This window comes from Natator depressus, chromosome 27 (assembly GCF_965152275.1).
Source record: "Natator depressus isolate rNatDep1 chromosome 27, rNatDep2.hap1, whole genome shotgun sequence".
NCBI classification, from domain to species: domain Eukaryota; kingdom Metazoa; phylum Chordata; order Testudines; family Cheloniidae; genus Natator; species Natator depressus.
In genome coordinates, this window is record NC_134260.1 from 3,525,734 (window position 1) to 3,547,334 (window position 21,601).

The window sequence follows — 21,601 nt, forward strand, 5'->3', positions numbered from 1 at the left end:
CCAATGCCTTCTGGTAATGATGGTGCTCATATCTACTTGGCTGCACTGTGTGAGAATAGGTATTGGTTTGAGATTGTTCTGACCCAAAAGATACGGAGGATTTTTCTGAGGCAGGTTGTATGGAATGAAGACAGTTTGGACATGTCATATTTTGTCATTCCCCATCATTCTGCACTATACAGTAGTGTTGAAAGTACGCAGCACTGATAAATCTTGAGTTCGGTTTTGGCGTTTTATTTTAATTATTTCCAGATTGCATTTAAGCTCCTAAAGATGTTCCTGGCTTTATTGATTCTGTTTCGGATGTCTTGGCTTGTTCCACCATCCTGGCTGCTGCTGCTGCCCAAGTATGTGAATGTTTCTACATTGGGGAGAATGTGATCCTCTGTCCGTACTAGTGATGGTGAGGCACGATTGATTTTCAGTCTGATTTGCTGGCTGAATGTGTTGTCTAATAGTTTTTTTTTCTTGTATGTGATGTCGGGTATGTGATAGGCTTTTGACAGCATTCACAGGACCAGCCAATAGTGCATTCTGCGGGCATATGGAAACCCTCTCCGTATAATCAACATTGTCAAAAGCTTCTATTCCAACTTTACGTGCAGTGTTGATCACAGTGAGCTCAGTTTTGAAGTCAAAACAGGAGTACGTCAGGGGTGTGTCATGTCTGCAATCCTCTTCAACATTGCCATCAACTGGGTAATGTGGCGTACAACAGAAGATGTGTCAAGAGGCATCAGATGGACACCCTTCTCATCCCTTGAAGACCTGGATTTTGCAGATGATCTCTATCTTATAGGTGGTGGAAATTAGGTACAGAGGTGAAGCGACTTGCCCAAGGTCATACACCAAGTTTATATCAAAGATAGCGATAGAACCTAGGACTCCTGTCTCTGTTCTGTTCTGTACTCCACACTCCTGTCATGCTTAAAAAGAGCAGTGTTCTTCCATGAGAGATTTAGATGACCTTTGTGGGGTTGGGGAAGAGAATGACTTAATGCTTCAAATTCATATTACTTTATTGCCCAGTTTTCAAACTTAGGCACCAAAGTTGTTGGTCATATTGGCATTTAGGTCCCAAACACCTGTTTTAGACACCGTAATACTGAGTTATATGCTAGTTTGGCTGGCTGCCTCGTCTTAGGCAACCAAATTTGAAAAGTGTGCTATCCATATGTCTTAAAGTCTAGATGAGTTTATAAACAGTCAGGAACACTTGTGGGTTCTGCCTTTAGGTCTGTGATGATATGAAAGAGAGACTTTTTTCCCCACTTAAATCTTTCTCCTCACTCCTTAAGAGTCATGCAACAAATGGTCTTAAGGGAGTCACCATCTTCAGAATGCTGCCCAAATGGTATGTTTCAAAACAAGCTGGTTGTTACGTCCCTCTTACTGCTTTGGAATGTTACCCTGAGATCGGTATTTTTCTGAGAGACAACCTGAATGTGGAAGACTTCTGTGAGAGATTCTCCTCCAATTCAGAGGCCTCCTTTCTTACCCGGTTGATTAGGTGGCTTTGCTATGATTTGTGGTCTCTCAGGTTTTTATTTGAAAGAGTAACTCTTGTTCTTAATTTTCTGCTCATATAATGGTAATGAGAAGCATATCTCCTGTCTGATTGTAGTCAGAACTTTACGCCTTTCTTTCTGTTCTATGAACTTTGCCGCACACTTCACTCCAGTGCTGCTCTTCAACCTGTAAGGAACTTTGAAAATCCTAGCCTTAGGGAAAGGGCTTTAATAAAAGTTAGGCATTTTCAGAACCCTGTTCCATTTCACTAATGGTGAAATGATGCATCTGGATTCATGGGCCAAGAAGTAAACAAGAAAAACTGTTCAATTCCTACCTTCAAAAATCTATCTGAAATTGGGTTTTAAATGCTCGTTTGGAAGCAGTGCGGTCTAGTCAGGGAGCATGCCTGAGACAGCTCAGGGGTCCGGGTCTGATTTGTCACTGACCATGTCTACATCACTTCTCTGTTTTGCTGCACAACTGAGGCCCAGCAGGTATCATAATTCTTGGGTGTTGAGACTTCATTAATTGTTCTGTAATGTGCTAGATAAGTACAAAATACTATTTTTAAGCCTGATCATAATGAATTTTTAATACCTATTCACACATTGAAGACCAAGAAAGGTTTCCTGGTTGCCTCCTGTTGCATTATAGTCTCTAAGGTGCCACAAGTACTCCTTTTCTTTTTGCTCTGCTATAGTTAAGGTTGAGAACTCCTTTCTGTTTAAAGGTTGACTCCTAAGTATCCTAAAATCCACATACTTACTCATAGTGCTCTGAAATTTGGTGTGCCTCACTGAGGAGCAGGGTAGGATTAGTGATCCAAATTTGAGGTGGTTTGAGCAAGAGGTTCCCAAGATACAGCCCCAGAACAAAATAGCATGTCTTAAGGCTGACAGCAACTTCTACCTTTTTGTGTGTGTGTCTATGTGTGTGCAGCCATAGGGATCACACAGTGGTTCTGATCGGGGCTGAAATGGTCTCGGTTGCTTGACATTTACCCCAGCTAGTGTATGGCACCCACTCCAACTTTGAGCGGGCAAAATTGAAAACCGCATTAAAAAGTTAAGCAGACAGAATACCCAAGAGATTTGCTAGCCAGCCAGGACTTATAGGACCTGGGTGTTCAAGGGGGCACGTTACAGCTGTTGAATCTTAGCAACATCCAGGCATGGTAATTTGAACCCACCCCTTGGCAGAAAGCAGAAAATGAAATGTAGCTACACATATGCTGACCTGTGGGAGCCATGGCAGATGTATGTGAAGCTGTGGTTGTCCATGATTTCCCCCAGGGTGAAGTGGTGGGGGTAGGCATGCTGGCCCTGAGGCCATGTAGGATACTGAGGGTGGGTGTAGGGAGGTGCAGTGCTGCAGTTTGACACGACTGCAATGGCATTCGAGCCCAAGGTTGTTGAACCTGGAGATCCATAAGAATCTGCAGCATCTGAGTTTGCTGATGGAGAAGCTCTGTTATGTTATGGTGTATCTCCCTCTCCTTTTCCTGAGCCTGTCTTCTGCCTGGTCTTTCCTTCTCTGTACGGCCTGCCGTATTCACCCTCCAAGCCCTCTGTCAAGGTCTGATGCAGCACCGGCTGGAAGAGTCTTACAGAACATGTCCTCCCACCATCCTCCTTTTTTTTCCTCCTTATCTGAGTCAGTCGTTCCACTTGTGTGAAGAGTCCCCTTCAAGGCTGAAGTGACCACAGCTAGATAAAACACACACAAGGTATAGTCAGGATAGTAGGAATGGAAGATGCAGAAATCCCCCCTTTTCTTGCTCTCCAAAAGTGTAAAACAAGACTAGAATATTGACACTTCTGCTTTGGATCCACTCTCAACTCAAGTTATGGTGAGTATGATCTGCCAGGGGTGTGGGAGCAGATGAGGAAATTGCTCGGTTGCATGAAACTATGAATGTAGGGCAATGGTACTGAATACTGGCACCATGTTCCACAGGCGCTGGTGATTTTAGCTGATATCTCACTCCTGAGAGTATCCGAGGTAGAGACAGCACAGCTGCTGCTGGCATCCTGAAGCTGCCTAGGCTTGTATGCCGCTAGTCAGTTTATAGCAGTGGTGCCTGCTGAAGTTCTCACCACCTGGCGTGAGAAAGTGTCCTATCGCGGAAGAAGAAATAAGGCAGCCCTCCCCTGAAACCTTTTGGGAGAGGATTGTAAAGTACCTCCAGAGAAGTTTCATTGAGATCTCTCAGGAGGATTCAAGGGACGTCCCCGTGTCCATAAACAAACTGTTCTGCATGGCCCCTGCTGCCGAACTCTGCAGGGGAATGAAAAGCAGTTAGCAACACTCCCTTCCTTTATTGTACCGCTACCTCTGCTGGTGTGAGTAAATTAATGAAAAGTTGAAATCTCTGTCCTGTTAATTTGGGGATGCCACCCTTGCAATGGAAATTTTATTTACAAACTTACCTGACGTTCCTTCCCCTGCACTGGGCTCGCCTGTGCTTGACTGGCTGGACTGCCATGGAGTCAAAAACCGGTCCTGGCTTGCTATACAGCTGGATCCCCTGGTCACCTGTCCCTCACACTCCTCCTCTTCCTTGTTCACCTCCTTGCTGTTCCCAGCAGGGGCCTGTGACTTGAGCTCCTTGGAGAGATCCATGGTGGTGTGCGGGGTCGTGGTGGGGGTCTCTGCCGAGTATGGCATGCAGCATGTTGTAAAAGTGGCCTGTCTATGGCTCTGCACCCAATTGACTGTTGGCCTCCCTGGCCTTCTGGTCTGCCTGCCGCAGCTCCTTGGTTTTTACATGGCGCTGCTGCTACTCCCTGTCGTACCCCTTCTCTGGCATCCACCGAGCAATCTGCTTGTAGATGTTGACGTTTCTACGGCTGGTTTGGAGCTGTACTTACTTGCACAGCCTCTTCTCCCCATAGACCTAGGATGTCCAATATCTTTTGTCTACTCCAGGCAGGCACATGTCTGGATCATGTAGCTGGCATAGTCAGCTGGGCATTTGCACACAACAGTGGACTGCTGCTCAGCTGGACAATCAGGAAAAGGCATTTCAAAAATTCATAGGGGTTTTTAAGCGGGGGGGGGGGGGGGCGTTCCAGTCTCTATGACCCCTGGGCACTGGGGCTCAGAATTGTGACCAGAGCAGTCAGTATCAGGCATCGTGGAATAGCTGCTGGAGGACTGTTAGGGTTCACAAAAGTAACGCAGTGTCTGCGCTTACGCTGTGTCAACTTCCATACATCGACCATGGTTTTGCGCCACTCGGGGAGATGACGTTACTATGTTAGCGTAACGGGGTACTTACAGCAGTGGGAGACAGATTTCAGTGTAGACATGCATAACTAGATGCAAAACGTCTTATGTCAACTTTGTAGTATAGACTAGGCCTCAGTTTTCCCATCTGTACAATGGGGATGATAATGTTTCCCTCCTTACAGTAAAGTTCTTTGAGATCTATAGTAGCATCTCAGCTGCAAACCTACATAACTGCCTAAGTGACCACTAACTCCTACCAACATTTCTCTTTCTGTTTAAAAAAAAAAGAAAAAACTAGGAAATTTATTGACAAAATACTTGGTTAACGCAAAGTTAAGATTGCCTGCTGGTTTCTCATGCCCTTCCAGAATAAAATAAAGATCTTCTGTTTGATTTCTGCTGCATACAGGGAAGCAAGATTTGGTACGTTTCTCTAAATAAACACCTTGTATCAAAGGAAATACTTGACTCTAACATTGATTTCTCTTCCTAGCTGAAATAACCCACAGGACCCCAAGTTTTGACTAAGTGCTTAGGTTAGAAAGGAGTGACACAGACAACACATGAGGAAAAAAAGAAAGTATTATAGTCTCTGTAGTGCAGACGGGGAACTAAAGCACAGCGATTTGCTGACCAAAAAAATTAATGCAGATTTAAGGTTGCCTGTTGGTTTCTTGTGCCCTTCAAGACCAGAAAACATAAACTTTTGAAAATCAGGCAATGAAGAGCTAAGGTACATGCCCACACAACCTTAACTCTGCCCCACTGAAACTGGCAGTACCACTGGGAATTACCTGCATGTACTCCAGCTGCATTTGCTGTGTTAGGTGTAACTGTATTGAATGGGATTAGCTGGAGCAGCTTGGCAGAGCTCTGTTCCAGATATGAAACAATCTGGAGGGGCGGTGCCCCTCTGGGTGTGTGTGAGCCCCTCTACCTGACCCCAGAGTGTGTGAGATCAAAGAAAAGAGGTGCATGTGTACCTTGAGAGATCATGTACACCTCATTACAGGACTGCATTGAGTATAAAATGTTGGGGTCTACATTAGCTGTTACCACTCAAGAGAGAGATCTTGGAGTCATTGTGGATACTTCTCTGAAAACACCCACTCAATGTCCAGTGGCAGTCAAAAATGTAACAATGTTGGGAATCATTAAGAAAGGGTTGATAATACTACAGAAAATATATTACCTCTATATAAATCCATCATACGCCCACATCTTGAATAATGCGTGCAGATGTGGTCGCCCCATCTCAAAAAAGATATATTGGAATTGGAAAAGGTTCAGAAAAGGGCAACAAAAATGATTAGGGGTATGGAACAGCTTGTGTATGAAGAGAGGTGAATAAGATTGGGGCTTTTCAGCTTGTAAAAGAGACCACTAAGTGGGGATATGATAGAGGTCTATAAAATCATGACTGGTGTGGAGAAAGTAAATAAGGAAGTGTTATTTACTCCTCATAACACAAGAATTAGGGGTCACCAAATGAAATTAATATGCAGCAGGTTTAAAACAAACAAAAGGAAGTATTTCTTCACACAGTGCACAGTCAACTTGTGGAACTCTTTGCCAGAGAATGTTGTGAAGGCCAAGAGTATAACAGGGTTCAAAAAAGAACTAGATAAATTCATGGAGGATAGGTCCATCAATGGCTATTAGCCAGGATGGGCAGGGATGGTGTCCTTAGCCTCTGTTTGCCAGAAGCTGGGAATGGGCGACAGGGGATGGATCACTTGGTGGTTGCCTGTTCTGTTCATTCCCTCTGGGGCACCTGGCATTGGGCACTGTCGGAAGACAGGATACTGGGCTAGATGGACCTTTGGTCTGACCCAGCATGGCCTTTCCTATGAGTGTCAGTAGCAGGGCATGGGATGGTCTTGCTATGGAGGTTGTCAGCAGTTAGATGGGAGATGAGTGCAGTCTGTAGTTTTAATGAAGGGTAAGTGAAAGTATCGTGTTAGATGGCATCAAGCGCATAAAAATGAAGAGATCGTAAAGGGCTTGGAATTGTAAAATTTAGCAGTGTGGTGTTTGTGTGTAGAGCAGGTGTAGGCAGCTCCTGTTTAATACAGTGCAAAGGCAGAGTGCAAGTATGTGTTATGAGCATATTGAAGCATTGCTCAAAGAGGGCAGAGTGTAGGTTGTGTGGGTGTGTAACTTAAGCAGATTGTATTTCCTGGTTTTCACGTTTGCTGAATTTGATATTCTGGAAGAGCATGAGATACCTCTGGGTAACCTTTACTCTGCATTAACAATGTGTTTTGTCAGTGACTTTTCCTTGGGTTATCGTCTTTCTCTCATTGATTCTTTCTAGCCGAGTTGACCAGCTGAAATATGATGTCCAGCACCTGCAGTCAGCACTGAGGAACTTCCAGCATCGCCGTTACAATCGGGAGCAGCAGGAAAAACAGCGAGAGGAGCTCCTGGCACGCACTTTCACTGCTAATGTAAATATCCCTTGAGCTTCCTTTATATCAAGGTTTGGGGAGGAGATGGAGTGGAGGATACAGGATTAGACCATAAAGCAGGGGTGGGCAAACTACGGCCCATGGGCCGTTTTAATCTGGCCCTCAAGCTCCCTCTGGGGCGCGGGGTCTGGGGCTTGCCGTGCTCCAGCTGAGGAGCAGGGTCGGGGGCCGCTTCATACAGCTCCTGGAAGCAGTGGCATGGCCCCCCTCTGGCTCCTACACGTAGGGGCAGCCAAGGGGCTCCGCTCTGCACACTGCCCCTGGCCCAGGCGCCACCTCCGCAGCTCCCATTGCCCGGGAACCACAGCCAATGGGAGCTGCAGGGGCGGTGCCTGTGGACGGGGCAGTGTGTAACAGAGCCACCTGGCCGCACCTCCACGTAGGAGCTGGAGAAGGGACATGCCGCTGCTTCTGGGAGCCGCTTGAGGTAAGTGCCACCCAGAGCCTGCACCCCTGAGCCTCTCCCCTCACCCCTGCCCCAGCCCTGATCCCCTTCCCACCCTCTAAAAACCCCTCTATCCTGGAGCATCCTCCTGCACCCCAAACCCCTCATCCCCAGCCCCACCCCAAAGCCCACACCCCCAGCCAGAGCCCGCACCCCACTCCCCAGCACGGGGCCCCCTCCCGCACCCTGAACTCCTTATTTCTGGTCCCACCCCGGAGCCCGCACCCTCTCCTGCACCCCAACCCCAATTTTGTGAGCATTCATGGCCCGCCATACAATTTCTATTCCCAGATGTGGCCCTCGGGCCAAAAAGTTTGCCTCCCCCCTGCCATAAAGCATCTGCTGTGAGATGATGCAAATGTTTATGAAAGTAGAAAAAGAAAACACTGGATTTGGATGTAAGGCAACTTTTTAAAAGCAAAGCCAAAACTGTAAAATGGCAAGCACAAAAGAGAGAGAATTTCTCTAGAAAGAACCACCCCTCTTGTGCTTTTTGTAGTGATTCATAGATTCTATGGCCAAAAGAGATCACTGTGATCTAACCTGACCTCTTGCATAACATGAGCCATAGAGCTTTCCCAAAATAATTCCTGTTTGAACTAGAGCAAATCGTTTAGAAAATCATCCAATCTTGATTTAAAAGTTTCCAATGATGGAGAATCCACGAAAAACCTTGGTAAATTGTTCCAATGATTAATTACCCTCACTGTTAAAAATGTAAAGGTTATTTCCAGTTCAGGAATATGAGAGTTTATGTAAGCACTCCACAACACAGATAGGCTTTGAAATGTCCTTTAAGAATAGCATTTGAGCTGTTTCAGAGTAACAGCCGTGTTAGTCTGTATTCGCAAAAAGAAAAGGAGTACTTGTGGCACCTTAGAGACTAACCAATTTATTTGAGCATAAGCTTTCGTGAGCTACAGCTCACTTCATCAGATGCATACTGTGGAAAGTGTAGAAGATCTTATTATATACACACAAAGCATGAAAAAATACCTCCTCCCACCCCACTCTCCTGCTGGTAATAGCTTATCCAAAGTGATCACTCTCCTTACGTTGTGTATGATAATCAATGTGCTGGGCCATTTCCAGCACAAATCCAGGGTTTAACAAGAACGTCGGGGGGGGGGGGGGTAGGAAAAAACAAGGGGAAATAGGCTACCTTGCATAATGACTAAGCCACTCCCAGTCTCTATTCAAGCCTAAGTTAATTGTATCCAATTTGCAAATGAATTCCAATTCAGCAGTTTCTCGCTGGAGTCTGGTTTTGAAGTTTTTCTGTTGTAAAATAGCGACTTTCATGTCTGTAATCGCGTGACCAGAGAGATTGAAGTGTTCTCCGACTGGTTTATGAATGTTATAATTCTTGACATCTGATTTGTGTCCATTTATTTTTTTACGTAGAGACTGTCCAGTTTGACCAATGTACATGGCAGAGGGGCATTGCTGGCACATGATGGCATATATCACATTGGTGGATGTGCAGGTGAACGAGCCTCTGATAGTGTGGCTGATGTTATTAGGCCCTGTGATGGTGTCCCCTGAATAGATATGTGGGCACAGTTGGCAACGGGCTTTGTTGCAAGGATAGGTTCCTGGGTTAGTGGTTCTGTTGTGTGGTATGTGGTTGTTGGTGAGTATTTGCTTCAGGTTGGGGGGCTGTCTGTAGGCAAGGACTGGCCTGTCTCCCAAGATTTGTGAGAGTGTTGGGTCATCCTTCAGGATAGGTTGTAGATCCTTAATAATGCGTTGGAGGGGTTTTAGTTGGGGGCTGAAGGTGACGGCTAGTGGCGTTCTGTTATTTTCTTTGTTAGGCCTGTCCTGTAGTAGGTGACTTCGGGGGGGGGTGGTGAGAAAACCTGTATTTGTGCTGGAAATGTCCCACCTTGATTTTCATGCACGTTGTAAGGAGAGTAGTCACTTTGGATAGGCTATTACCAGCAGGAGAGTGAGTTTGTGTGTGTGGTTTTTGGAGGGGGGTGAGGGGGTGAGAGAACCTGGATTTGTGCAGGAAATGGCCCACCTTGATTATCATACACATTGTGAAGAGAGTGGTCACTTTGGATGGGCTATTACCAGCAGGAGAGTGAGTTTGTGTGGGGGGGGGCGGAGGGTGAGAAAACCTGGATTTGTGCTGGAAATGGCCCAACTTGATGATCACTTTAGATAAGCTATTACCAGCAGGAGAGTGGGGTGGGAGGAGGTATTTTTTCATGCTTTGTGTGTATATAATAAGATCTTCTACACTTTCCACAGTATGCATCCGATGAAGTGAGCTGTAGCTCACGAAAGCTTATGCTCAAATAAATTGGTTAGTCTCTAAGTTGCCACAAGTACTCCTTTTCATTCGAGCTGTGTTCTGGTTGGAAAGTGGTATCATTTAACAGTGTATTTTACTTACCTCAGTGCCAGTGACTGCCAGTTATTTCTCATCTGTCTGGGGTAAGATTGTGCAGTTGGAAATGTGTTTCTGTGCAGAAGCTTTTCTGATTCAAACAAGAATTAGGTGGAAACAGGCTTAAGTTTGATTCTGGGGTCCCCTACCTCCCTCTGCCATAAGCATAACTTTCTTGCAAGATGGCAGCTGCCCTTTAGTCTCAAATGCTGCTTTTAAATGTTAAATACAGTTTAGTTCTTAGCTTCTACATGGTGAGAATCTACTACCATGTGAACACACAGAGAAATTCTGCTCTGAACAACAGAGTTAGGTCAAGCTGCCAGATTTCTGCTCCTTTGAGCCAAGACCAGTCACTTTTTTCAGACAAATAAAATACCATTGATTCTTCCTGTCCTCGTTCACTATTGTAAAGGGAGGTCAAGCAAAACAGAGGCCTGAGCTGTTAAATTTTCATGACAGTTGTGCCAAGGCCAATGTAAATGCACCTCTCGAGGATTTAGCTTTTTGTCTGGCCACCCCAAAGTTATAGGTGGTTGTCCCATTGAAGAATGCCAACTTGAAATGTAGTCTGTTTTTAAAAGTTACAGTTTTGGGTGCTATGACTTCCATTGAGTTCCCCTGCAAATTCTTATATCTTTACAATTGCATTTTCCTAACATGGATTTTTCTCTCCCTGGTTTTGTGAAAAATCCACAGAAGAGGAAACTGACAATAGAGTGACAGTAACACTATCTGTACAAAGGGCTGTCAGATGCAAAATGTGAACTGGAATATGAAGAGATTGTTTTCCTCTAAACTTTTTCAGTTACATGTTCAGTGAGACTTTTAACAACAAATTTTTAAAAAGAAAGTTCAGGCTATCGCTTTTAAAGCTCTAGCCTGTCCCTTTAATTCACAAATAGATAAAATTCTTGCTTCAGCTGCAGCACTTACCTTTTGGGACTCTAAAGTCCCTGAAAATTCGATAGTTTATGATCTACATAATTCTGCATTTTCCTGTTACCTGTAGTATTGTATTTTATGCAGTCGTGTTAAGCAAAACTATATGGGATAAGTATATAACCAAACTGAATCAAGCTCTTTAGGATGGAAAATGGGACTCCTGAAAACTATAATATTGTTTGGGACCTTTTGTTTGATTTACAGATATTTAAATTTCATCTTTATCTTAAAGCTTCTACTGCACCATCCTGTAGAAATAACATGATTTTATCGTATTAGCATTATGCTGTTGTCCTAATTAAAGAAGAAAAAATTAGGCTTATGCCCTCTTCTTGGTGATTTGTAATGTATAAAGGTGGCCTGAAAAATTTCTTGCATTGGAAATTAAGGTCGTTTTGCTCCGAAGCGTAATGGACTCATGGGATAATGACAATCCATGAGACTGATCACTGAGCGATTTGCAGCTGGACTCTTTCTTCAAAGCCATGAACACTTAATTGAAGTCCAGTGCCTAATAAATGTTTGGTATAAGGGATGCCTTTGCTAGTCAACGGCCCTGCTCTTCAAATAATTTGAACTCCCAAACTCTCTCTCCATTGACTGAAGAGAACCTCAGCTGAAATTAAACCCCCTTTTTCTGGTTGTTGTTTCTTTATAGCCAGAAGAAAGGTATGGTCAAATGATGAGCATGTTTAAAGCACCCTCAGCACCATATCAGTGTATCACTGTGATAATCATCAGAATCCGCTCTGGACAAGTGTGATGCCACAAGCCTACACAATAAAGCCACAGGGCATTCTCAGGGGTCCATGTTATTATTTAGTTCTTACATGTTACACTTCCCATTAGAGTGAAAAGGGGTGATGCTGTTGCCATTCAGAGTACAAGGAAGCAGCTGGAACAGTCTTCCCATACCCACTTTTTACAGTGCCACAAGGGATCCTGTTTTTAAAACAGGATGGGAGTGCATGATCTCTGTCATGGCTCACTGTCTATTGCCTGGCTTGTTTTTAATCTGCCATATGTCCAGAGAAGATAGGATTCATAGATTTTTTTTTTTAATGTATTTTTTAGTGTCAGAGGAACCGTTGTGATCACCTACTCTGACCTTTCCCACAACGGGCCCTAGAATTTCACCAAGTGATTCCTGTGTCAAACCCAGAACTTTATAGTTGGATGTTTCTTGCTAAAAGAGATGTTCTAGCTCAGACTTAATCGATGAGTCCTAGAGCAGTGTGTTCCAATTATCGTTGCTGTTAAAAAATTTGCGCCTTTGTTCTAGACCAGGGGTGGGCAAACCTTTTGGCCTGAGGCCCACATCTGGGTACAGAAATTGTATGGCGGGCCATGAATGCTCATGAAATTGGGGTTGGGGTGTGGGAAGGTGTGAGGGCTGTGTCTGGGGGTGCGAGCTCCGGGGTGGGACCAGAAATGAGGAGTTCAGAGTGCAGGAGGGGGCGCTAAGGACCCTGGCTGGGGGTGAAGGCTCTGGTGTGGGGCTGTGGATGAGGGGTTTGGGGTGTGGGAGGGTGCTCCGGGCTGGGACCGAGGGTTTTGGAGGGCGGGAAGGGGATCAGGGCTGGGGCAGGGGGTTGGGGCACAGGGGGTGGCTCTGGTGGCGCTTACCTCAAGCAGCTCCCAGAAGCAGCAGCATGTCCCCCTTCCAGCTCCTACGAGGAGGCGCGGCCAGGCGGCTTTGCTGTGCGCTGCCCTGTCTACAGGCATCACCCCCGCAGCTCCCACTGGCTGTGGTTCCTGGCCAATGGGAGCTGCGGGGGCGGTGCTTGGGGCAGGGGCAGTGTGTGGAGCCCTGTGGCTGCCTCTATGCATAGGAGCCAGAGTGGGGACATGCTGCTGCTTCGGGGAGCCACTCTGAGCAGTTCCCGACCCTGCTTCCCGGCTGGAGCGCCGGGGCGGGGCAGGCCCCAGACTCCGCTCCCCAGCAGGAGCTCGAGGGCCAGATTAAAATGGCTGGCAGGCCAGATGCGGCCCGCGGCCCGTAGTTTGCCCACCCCTGTTCTAGACTGAATGTCAGCTTCAGTTTTCAGCGATTACATCTTATGTCTTTTTTTTTTTTTTTTTTTTTTAACAAGCCCTCTGCTATCAGAAATCTTTCCCCTGTGGATACTTACGGACCATGATAAAGTGACTCCCTTGTAAATCCCCTTTCTGCTGCTTAGTGACAAATTCAGTGCTCCATATTGTAGTACTCTACTCTACATGGTCTTAAAGTGGAGGTTTCAAAAGCACCCAGTTTTAGCCTGATTCTGCTCCCTTTTTGGTCAGAGAGCAGAGTTAGACCAACTCTGATCTCTTTGGTCAACCTTTCCCTCAAGCATTGTCAGCTTAGGCTCATCTGAACCAGTTTCTTCGTGTTGATGCCATCCTATCTGTGTAGTTCATTCCCTTAAAAACAAAACAACTTGCCCCAAGATTCCCCCCCACACCCTGCTCATTTTCTGTCTGTCCATTCTGGATCCAACAGTTGCCTAGGGGTTGGGGGAGGGGGAGCGCGACTCACCAAGCTGGAGAGGTAACCAAGACCCTGCATTTCCCCACAGGACTCTGACACCACCATACCGATCGACGAAACATTACAGTTTAATGAATCCCTCCAGAATGCCCACCGTGGCATGGATGATCTTATTGGCAGTGGGACCAGCATTCTGCATGGGCTGAGGGACCAGAGAATGACGCTAAAGGTGGGGCATCCCTTTTACCAAAAAGACCCCAAGTTTCTTCATTTATGGTGACCAGGCCTAATAGACACCCATTGGTTTGTTCAAACCCAGCACTTCAGGTTCAGAGTGCTGGGCAAGAACAGTCCTGCACTTCAACTGACCTGCAAGTTCAAACCCTCGAAACTTGTTTTAGGCAGTAACAGACAATAACTTGAAACAACTTTTTGAGATAGGATGCCTTAGCAGGACACTAGGAATCAGGGCCCCTGGATGCTATTCTGAAGCTGTGCTCTTGAATCACTATGGGGCGTTGATCAAGTCACTTTCTCTTTTTATCTTGTCTACCCATCTCTAAAATGGGGAAATAATGCATACCTTATAGGTGGATTCTGAGACTAAGGCCTTGTCTTCACCAGAAAAGTTTTGCTGGTTAGGTACAGCAGTAAACCCTTATAGTATAGATGCAGCTTATTTGCCTGTGTAGCTTATACCAGTTCCCTGAGAGACATAAGCTATACCGGCAAAAACACTTTTATGCCAGTATAAGTGCATCTACATTATAACTTATTCTGGCATAGCTATGTTTGGTGGATTTAAAAAAAAAAAAGACCCCACCCCCGCTAATCAACATAGCTATGCCGGTATATGTTTTAAGTGTAGACCAGGCCTTAATGTCTGGAAAGATCTTTCAGCTACTTATATTAAGGCTGCTGTAAAGTAATTGTCCTTTTTTTTTTTTTTTTTTGAGATATGTGATAAAGATGCTGGCTCAAAGAGCCAGCACATGTGAACAGTCTATCCCTGTCTGAATTTCTGTATTGAAAGGGGCCATATCTCTTGATGTCCCTTGATCAGTAGGGCATTTCGCCCTTATTTTCAGGCTCTGTTCAAATGTGACAGTCAGCTGCTCAAAGATACAGAATTAACTCTTTCATGGGACATGAGAGAGAATGACCAAGGGAACCTGGACCGGTGTGGGGGTGTGGGGGGGGAGTGGCGCGCTCAAATGCATCAGCATGATATTTATGGGTTAACATTTTAAGCTTTTACACTTACAAACTTGTTGTATCATGACAGCTTTCAAAAGTCCTAGCTAAACTTGGGGAGAATTGCTTAACTGCCTCCTTAAATGTTTTGACATTGCTTCCTTTTGGGGGACTGTGTGACTCAAGCTGTCTCCTGTATTACCGTTCACCTCTACATCACTGAGTCACATCCAGCCCAGGTCAGTAAGATCCTAAAATTGTTACTATCTGATGGCTGTGTGGTGCTCGTGGTCTATCCAATTTCCAGGAAATGAGTGTGCACATCACCAAAAACACCATCAGAGTTTGTCATGAATTGGCCCTCTTGCTGGCACTCTGCTCAGATCAACCAAGAACTGAAAGAGCCATGGTGGTAGAGCTCTTCTCACCCTTAGGGACATGTCCTCTCCAGGATTCAGGCATATTGACACAGAAACACTTTGGGAAAGCGTACATTGCTGCTGGGTATACTGCGCCTTTTCTCTGGCAGACCAGAAGACTCAAAGGGTGTCGGTACTAAACTTTTTTATTAGTCCTGAATTCTTGCACTCTCCGCTGTAAATAAGACTGGTTTCGTGGCCAGACCTTGAAAGTTCCCATCCTGGTTCTGAAGGAGTCTAGCCAGAATGTGCTTACCAGCTGAGGAAGTGCCACATCTCAAATTTGCAAAGGGTGAAAGTGCTTGGGAGCAGTTTACATAAATATCTAGTGTCTTTTCTTTTGGTCTCAGCCCTTTTCCTCTCTGTGCTGCGGATGGCGGGAAGTGGGTTGGACTCATGAATAGGAGTGGCCCTGGGAACATGGTAGTCTCAGCTAGCGTACCTACAGCCTTTTCTGGTTGGTCTAACAAGAACGACCACTAATGGGCTCGTTTTTTCCAAGCAAGGCAAAGCTATATACTTCTTTGGGTTCTGCTCCTTCTGTTTTTTCTGATGCAGCAAGGATTCTTTGAAAGAGGCTGAAGTGTTATAGGCTGCTGCAGAGGCAGACAGAAGGTTGAATTTGAAGGTACAGTGTTCCCAAATTTTAATGTGAGCCCCAAGGGGTGGGGAGGAGGAATCTTAGCAGTGTCATCAGCTGGGGAGAAGAAACTAATTTCAACAAATAGGGCAAATACCAGTGCTTCTGTGTACACAAGTGATAACGTTGGTATCTGTTGCAATATGCAGTTCTGTTTGTTACACAGATGATGGGGAGTAGTAATGGTGGCCTGTTCAAACCTGGCTAGATTGGTTACTATCAGATGGCTGTTTCAGTCTCAGTCCAGTTCAAATCCAAAGTTGCTATCACCATTGTCAGTAATTGTCACCCTTTATTCTCTTATACACTTCCTTGCCCTTCAGTCCCGCCCAACACTGAGTGGCAGAGCATACTGCCATCATGCAATGGTGAAGATTCCCAGTGGGCCAGTTACTAATCCCCCCTGGTTCCAGGGCTCTCCAAGAGTTTAAATTGGTGGCTCCTTCACATAGCTGTGAATATGGGAGTGTGGCTGGTGCAGTTCAGATACCCCCATACCTGCCCCTTTAGAATCATAGAAGATATGGGTTGGAAGAGACCTCAGGAGGTCATCTAGTCCAACCCCCTTTCTCAGCAGGAGGGAGTCCGTGGGACATGCCAGGCATGGTGCACCAGATTGCAGGCCCTCTTCTGTCTCCTCCAGATCCTCTTATTGAGATTCTGGATGCATTTCTCATACACCTTTTCATTTTTACACACCCTGTCAATGGCCCCCACAAGTCTTGAGATGTTGTCAGCCTCCTAGCATTGGCCATCCATCAGTCTGGGAGGAAGAAGCTGGATGAGGGAGGTATGTCTGACTGTAAAATCTTGCATGTATTTGTTAGATCATATATCTGGTCACCACCCAGAAGTTCTCGGACATGGTTCCCTTAACATCTTCTTGGAGCAGTGGACGTTGTCTGAGATCCTCAGTGTGGCGTCCCCTTCTGGATCCTTCATTCTGGACCTTTGATCTCACTCCTGTTCTTAATTTGTGTGTGTTCTGTCCCAGTTAATTCCCAAGTGTCCTGTTCCCTCTTGAGTGGTGAGAATTGTTGGTCAGTGGGGAGCTCCATCCCCTATGTGGAGATCAAATAGGCAGCCATCTGTCTCCAGAGCTAAAATGTCCTTAACATGTGGTATGAAAAGTGCTGGGACACAAAACTAATGGGTTTGTTTTTTTTACTCCTGGTCACTCTCAGGGCACTCACAAGAAAATCCTAGATGTTGCCAACATGCTGGGCTTATCGAACACAGTGATGCGACTGATTGAGAAGCGGGCTTTCCAGGACAAATACTTCATGATCGGCGGAATGCTCTTGAGCTGCGTGGTCATGTTCCTTGTGGTGCAGTACCTGACGTGAGCTGGTAATTAGAGCCAGAGGAGAGACCCATTTGGATGAAGACAGACTGCCCTCCCCAAATGTACTGCCTAGTTCATTGTGACCTTTGGGTTAGTCCTGCTCTGTAAACTGCAGTGTGTGCCAAGTGACACTCAGATGTAATCACATGTGGGCCATGCAGAGGAGAGCAAATGTGGCTGAGGATGCCATAACTGGAAATAGGAGCCCAGCCTTTAATGCGGTTAGCCTGTTGCCTGTATACTGCAGACTCTAGCTACACAGGAGCTAGGTGCAATGAATATTTTTGATCAGCTCTCCTACTAGGAACGGTTGTGATAACCTTTGCTTTTTTATGGGGGAGCGGAGAGTGGAGAGGGGATGGAGGAGATAAGAACTGTAAGGAAAAATGTGATGTGCCTTCCCTGTGCTGGTGGTCAGTCTCGCTCGCTCGCTCTCTCTGTTATTTGCCACACGCAGAAGCCTTGTGAGGAAAGTAATAAACCCTACAGGGGCCTGCCCTGCAGAGCATACACTCATGGAGAGGGGTGCAGTGTGAGTTCAGTGGTTCCTGAATGGAAATGGACCCCTCTGCAGAGGTGGGGCGTAGCTCTCATAGGGAAGGGCACGATCACCGCGGCCGCTGCCAAGTTCCTTTTTTAAGGTAACAACAGTTTTAACCCAGCGTGGCTCTTCCTGCCTCAGGCTCGGTGGCTGCTGCTGCTCCCGTGTTTCTGAGTCGGTTTCCACACCCCCTGCATGTCTTTGAAAGGCCTTTCGCTTTCCCAGGCTGACTTCCCAGTGAATGCTGAGTGCTGCAATCCAGAAGCAGAGAAATACTCTTCAGTAGAAAGCTTTTAAATGTTTAGTTTAACCTCCACTTTTCTTCCTCTTCCTACCACTTTTTAGGAACCGCTCTCTCATCCCCTTGTCTTCAGTTGGGGAGTAGGGATGTACCTCAGTAGATTTGTATCTGTAAAAGAAGTTCTGTGCTTCATCCATGTCGTCCCTCTGACAAGTCCAACCTCCAACAACCACAAGACTTTGCTTGCTTGCACAGCCAGTCTGCCCTGGCAAGCTGGTTTCAGTCTCCCTCCCTGTTGGGTCTCTGGAAGGAAACCTTTGACAAGGTTTCTGGAAGGAAATTGAAATGCAGCCTGGCGAGTTCCTATGTGGGACTGGTGGGTTTTTAGCATTGGGATAAGAACGGCCAGACTGGTTCAGACCAAGGGTCCATCTAGCCCAGTGTCCTGACTTCCGACAGTGCCAGGTGCCCCAGAAGGAGTGAACAGAACAGGGAATCATCAAGTGATCCATCCCTATTGCCCATTCCCAGCTTCTGGCAAACAGAGGCTAGGGACACCATCCCTGCCCATCCTGGCTAATAGCGTGCACCTCACACAACACATCAGAGAGATGGATGGAACTAGAGCAGCAAACCTCAAACTTACAGCCACTGGGGTGGAAGGAAGGGGAAGAGTGCTGTTCCTAAAGCTTTCTGCCCAGAAATGAAAGGAAATTTCTGTCCCCCAGCCTTGGAGGAAGGGTTATCCTTTATATATACCCCGGCTGCCTGTCAAAGAACTCTGAAAAGCATCTTTGCACCTGAAGGAGAGTTAGAGAAAACAGCTGGCTGAGACATGATGACGATTTAGCCACAGAACTTTACCCAATTTTAAATGTGTGTAGTAAGGAAAACAGTGTCTCATTGTAACATCACCATTTTTTTCCCGCCAGTTGACAGGTTTCTGTCACAAAATAGTTATCTCCGGAACTTGGGAGGAGTCCACTTTAAACAACCTTCACTGGCGCTTCTGCCCCCAGCTTCCTGTAGCAGTCAAAAGCATTCCCGGACTTCCAGGTCTCTGGTCGTCATGCTCTGAGCTGCCATAACGTACACATGTTTTGTGTCTTCCTGGGAACCCGTTCAGTTTTCTGTAACAGATGCAACGGTACCTTGTTAAAAAAAACAAAACAAATCACTAATAAGCACGACATTCCTCTCCCCCAGTGCAATGGGTGTACTTCTGTTCATTGCATTCTGTACACTGCAGTGGTAGGTAGCCTGCTGAAAATTGGAAAAGAGGGATACATTTTTCATATCCACTTAAATGTCTAGTTATTGTGGGCAAGAAAACTGGCTTCAGCAATGAGTTAAAGACCTGAACTAAAGTATGAACTACCACAGTACAGGTACCTACGGTCTAGGCCAGAAGGGATCTGGTCTGACCTTTCACAGGCTATTACATTTCATCCTGTATTGAGCTTAATGAGTTGACTAAATTATTTCAGTGGGGAGAGACTGAGCCATTGTGTGCCCCAGGCAGAAAACAGAAGAAACTGAGGTGCCACCACTTCCTGATGCCCCTGCAGTGCAGGGGATCGATCAGGTGAGACCTGCCCAGATGATCCTATTAGGCCAGGGGTTCTCAAACTGGGGGGGTCAGGCCCCCTCAGGGGGTCATGATGTGGGGGTCATGAGCTATCAGCCTACACCCCAAACCCTGCTTTGCCTCCCGCATTTATAATGGTGTTAAATATATAAAAAAGTGTTTTTAATTTATATGGGGGGTTGCACGCAGAGGCTTGCTATGTGAAAGGGGTCACCAGGACAAAAGTTTGAGAATCACTGCATTAGGCTATCCATCCCGCAGAGTAAGGTGGAAAAAACCGAGTCCCTGAGCTGTGTATGTCAGAATGCTCCATGCTTCTCAAGCATTGTTTATGCTTGTGAGCACTCTAGCTTTCTAGTCCTCCCTTTCATCTGCTCTAGCAGATGACGTTGTGCTCGAAAGATTTTATCAAGTCAGGAAAACTTGAGAGCAGCTGAGAAAATGAAAAATTGGTTCAGCCCTTCCGTGTGCCCTTGAGCCTTAGAGAAAAAAGGAGCAAGGAATAAAGGCCTGCAGCAGAGCTAGTTTGGCCAAATCTATAGAATCACAGGGGAGGCTTCTGCCATCGTATGAGCTGAAGTTCTGTGGATCAGTGGGGCTCCTTGGATCTGACTGGTGGCAGAGCTAGGTCTGTTGCTGAGAAGAAAGTGTCTGTAGAAAGAACTACAGCTTGAGTCTGCATGGACTTTATGCTCATATGGGCACCATTTGGCCATGAAATTTGCAGCGCTGCACCTAAAATGGCAGCGTTCATCATATAATGAGGCAGGACTCCTTCCCCAGCAAGCTGCACATTTGCTGTCATTTAGATCATTACTGTACATTCAGGCACACTGGCTTGCTCACTTTTCTGTTTTTTAGTCCAACTGCATATACAACTGCCATCCAGCAGTCTGGGATGAAAGCTGAGAGTGGAGATGGGCAAGGATGCCATTTTTCCTTTAGTTTAAATCGCTTCTGTTCTATTTTGGGTTGAAGCAGCAGCTGTGGAAATAAAATCCTTTGGAGCTGAAGTTCTTTGACCTCAAAATATGTGTGGTTAAAAGTCCTTCTGTTTTACTAAGGAGACCTTTTTTTTTTTTTTGTGGAGGCAAGAATCCTTGCAATAAATCCTCATCGTGATCGGTGTGCTAATGCCCTTCTTCTAGGCACAACCCGGACTGTGCTCTCTGCAGGTCAATAGGTGCTACTTCGAGCTCATCTAGGTAGCAGTTTATTTTAAAAATGAAATTAGACTCCAGGCTCCTCTTTCTGCCTACCTCCTTGTCAATCTCCTTTTTTCTCCATGGGGTGGAGGGTGCAAATACTGTTCTGTATTTGTACCTCTTTCAGCAGTCACCTGTGGAACCTCCTGGCGCTTGTTTTAAACAGTCACTAAAGGAGGAAGAGAATGATAGCTAAAGCTTTTTCTCTCCTGTATTGTGTTTGAAAAATTTTATCTAGCCAGCTTTAGTGATGTTGGCTGCTCTAGAGCTGGCATTTTCAGTCGTGTTGGCCTCTTACCAACCACCTCCTGTGCCCTTGTCAGATCATAAACCAGGATCGGCCTGAAACAGCGGTTATCGTACATGTGCTGTGTGTAAAATTCCCCTCCGTCTTGCCCAGGATTCAGTCTGATCAGCAGAAATGATGTCCTGCTTCTGAGCCAGTTCCATGGACTTGGTAATGTTCCAGTTGTTATGAAAGTTCTATTGCTTAGTCCTGCTGCCCCCATTTCTGACCAGCCCTCCTGCTTCGCAAAGGAAAAGCGGCCATCCCACTTGTTCCTGTGATTCGTGTGTGAATAATGTAGGTTTTGCAAAGCAATACAATGCAGAGGATTGGATGGTTATTTTTAGGGCTGTAGATTAATCGCAGCTAACTTTAAAAAATTAATCGCAGTTTTAATCACACTGCTAAACAATAGAATACCAACTGAAATTTCTTAAATATTTTTGGATGTTTTTCAACATTTTCAAATGTATTGATTTCAGTTACAACTCAGAATACAAAGTGTATACTGCTCAGTTTATATTATTTTTGGTTACAAATATTTGCACTGTAAAAATGATAAAAGAAAAAGTATTTTTCAGTTCATCTCATACAAGTACAGGAGTGCAATCTCTTTATTGTGAAAGTGCAACTTACAAACTTATGTTTTTGAGTGAAGTTATATAACAAA

The 21,601-nt window shown here is 45.6% G+C and overlaps 1 protein-coding gene across 2 annotated transcripts in view; it reads left to right on the forward strand.

The window, feature by feature from the left end:
- The window catches only part of GOSR2 (golgi SNAP receptor complex member 2), a 32,319-nt gene extending 12,512 nt beyond the window's left edge, over positions 1 to 19,807 (forward strand). Inside the window, exons 4-6 of one of the 2 annotated variants that reach the window (XM_074940522.1) lie at positions 7,061 to 7,193; positions 13,561 to 13,701; positions 16,910 to 19,807. In XM_074940522.1, the coding sequence (XP_074796623.1) occupies positions 7,061 to 7,193; positions 13,561 to 13,701; positions 16,910 to 17,071 (436 nt within the window). In that variant the 3' untranslated portion in view covers positions 17,072 to 19,807. The remainder of the gene's footprint in view (positions 1 to 7,060; positions 7,194 to 13,560; positions 13,702 to 16,909) is intronic. The other variant, XM_074940523.1, reaches the window with a different exon arrangement.
- The last annotated feature ends 1,794 nt before the right edge of the window (positions 19,808 to 21,601 follow it).